The sequence below is a fragment of the Pistacia vera genome, unplaced genomic scaffold (assembly GCF_008641045.1).
Source record: "Pistacia vera cultivar Batoury unplaced genomic scaffold, PisVer_v2 Contig985, whole genome shotgun sequence".
Classification (NCBI taxonomy): Eukaryota; Viridiplantae; Streptophyta; class Magnoliopsida; order Sapindales; family Anacardiaceae; genus Pistacia; species Pistacia vera.
The window spans coordinates 142,201-144,890 of record NW_022196873.1 but is presented as its reverse complement, the minus strand read 5'-3'; the positions used below and the strand labels follow the sequence as shown (position 1 = coordinate 144,890).

At 37.5% G+C, this 2,690-nt stretch overlaps 1 protein-coding gene across 1 annotated transcript; it reads left to right on the top strand.

Moving 5' to 3' along the window:
- Positions 1–12: 12 nt before the first annotated feature.
- On the top strand, positions 13–1,336 carry LOC116121464 (ankyrin repeat-containing protein NPR4-like). The gene is made up of 2 exons (XM_031407417.1): positions 13–366; positions 444–1,336. Exons 1-2 carry the CDS (start codon positions 13–15, stop codon positions 1,038–1,040), a joined length of 951 nt encoding a protein of 316 aa, XP_031263277.1. The 3' UTR covers positions 1,041–1,336.
- The last annotated feature ends 1,354 nt before the right edge of the window (positions 1,337–2,690 follow it).

Here is a 2,690-nt window from a genome sequence, read left to right as displayed (position 1 = left end):
TGGGAACTAGCTATGGATAGTCCTGACTTTAAGAAAATTTTAGAAGTTGCCAAAAAACAGATATTTGTTGCTGCAAAACGAGGAAATATCGAGTTTTTAAAAATACTTATTCGTGAATATCCTGATTTAATATTCCACGTGGACAATAATAGGTATAGCATATTCCACATTGCTGTTAAGTATCGGTACGTGGACATCTTCATACTCATACATGACATAGGTTCAGTCAAAGATTTTATAGTTCCCTATAAAGATAACGAAGGCAACAATATCTTGCATTTGGCTGTGAAGTTGGCACCATTAGATCGGCTCCATAGCGTATCAGGAGTAGCACTGCAAATGCAGCGAGAATTGATGTGGTTTGAGGTGATTATCTACACTACTCTTTTCTGTACAAAACTATTTCATTGGATCCATATTTCATAAAATTTCTATAATTTTAGGAAGTGAAAAAGCTTATGAATCCATTGGATGTTGAAGCTGAAGATAGGGATGGGAATTCAGGGGATTCTAAAGTTGAAAATGGTCAAGATGGAAAAACTCTTAGAGCTTTCTTTAGTCAGGAACACCAGAAATTAAAGGAGGAGGGGGAGAAATGGATGAAGGACACGGCAAACTATTGCATGGTTGTGGCAGCACTTATTATCACTGTGGTTTTTGCTGCAGCTTTGGCTGTACCAGGTGGCACCAATGACGAAACAGGGACTCCTCATTTCCTTAAAAAAGTTTCTTTCAAAATTTTTATGGTATCAGATGCGATGTCACTGGTATTATCCACTTATTCCACAGGAAGTTTCTTATCCATTCTCACTTCTCGCTACGCAGAAGAAGATTTCCTTGAGTCGTTGCCAAGAAAGTTGCCTGTTGGACTTGGAACACTTCTGTTATCAATAGCAGCAATGATGGTAGTGTTTTGTGCAGCTATTTTTATTCTCTTCAAAGATGGATTGGTATGGATTCCCATTCTTGTTGCTGCAATTGGTTCTTTGCCAGTAATCTTCTTCATTATACAACATGTGTGGCTCCTTATTGATGTGTGACGTTCAACCAATGGGAGTAGCTCTATCTTCAAGCCAGGGAAGGGTACTCTTTTCTCCTAAAACGGGAAGGCAATGAAGTCTTAGAAGAGGACAAGCAATGTCTGGTATTTGAAATGCAGTTGAGGGCAATGAATAATGTCACAATTCTAAAATTTATTGTATTATAACTTTTTGTATGACAAATAAGGGGTAATTCTTATTTTTACCCTTCAGTTTCCCTATATTAAAATTTAAAAGTTCCAAGAAAGAATCGAGGATAGATGCATCTATGCATCAAATGTGAAAGAAACATTGAATCGATGGGTCTTTGAAAGCAAAGGGACGAGATTTTACAAAGCAAAGATTTATCATTTGATTTGAGGTATGTATGTCTTAATCGTTTTTATTCTTTTCTTTGTCGCCCTAAAACTGAGTAAGAAATTAGAAAACAATGAAACAAATTATTGATATAGTTAATTCAATTTAAGCGTTCTTTCACAATATTTCTTCTTCACTTTAAATTATGGAAAAGAAGTTTTGATATGTATACAACTTTGATCCTAGGAAATTAGTGTAGTACAAATGATTATACGAAATTTAATAATCATACAAAATTAAGTTATTGATTTTGATCACTTCTTTGGATCGTCAATCTGTGTCCTTAAGAAGCCTCCATTGTACAATGGTGTCCCGACTCCCGACACGATAGAAGCTTTGATAATGATACCAAAGACCACCCATGGGAAGCTCTTGTAACGATTGAACCTATTGCTCTAGACGAATAGGCCACTTCTGTTCCAGAAACAACTTAGCCTAACCAAAGGTCAGACTTCGAAACATTGCCACGGTGATCAGACTTCATATTGCTCTCAGATATGGAAAATTCAAAGGAACTAAAATTATTTCTCTGTACAAGCATTGATTTGTGGTAACATGTCAACAATATCACTCTAATACTATAGACATCATCCCCTTAGTCCACTAGAAATCTAGCATTAGGCGTGTTCTGCGCATGGGGCTGTCAGGAGCTTTCTGGTTACCACTGTCAGATGGTGTTGTCCGCCTGTGACTGTCAGGATGTGGTGCTGGTTTCGGCTGTGTCATCGGTGGAACAAGTTCGAAGTTCCTGATGCTGCGTCTCATAAATATTGGAGGAATGCAATTAGGTGATGATGAACTTTCCGTTACTGGTGTTTGAGGAACGTCTTTCTTATAAACTGGACGAATCCCACACTGTTTCACATAACCTTCAGCATACAACGTACCTCTGGAGAGTATATAAACAGCAGCATGAATGGCTACCACCCCACTTGGCCACTCTTGTTTAAAAAACAGCTTGCTTGAAAAATAGCCCAGCCAAAGGTGATGATCAGACTTAACAGTTTTGGAAGTAGAGATGATGAATTTGAATTCATAATTCCTTGAACCTATGCTTAAATGGCATTGAATTTTTGTCGCATTTCCTTCATGCGAAAAACCAGGAACTTTAAATACCACAGACAAAGCGAATCCCATGAGTTCATCACGTTTACCGGAGAGTAGTTGGGTGTCTACTGAACTCTGATTACTCCAATCACTAAACCACTTTGAAATTTCACTTCCAAGAAGACAAATATGAAATTGAAGAGGTTGATATCGAGAAGATCGATAACGAAATTGAGGATAGCGATT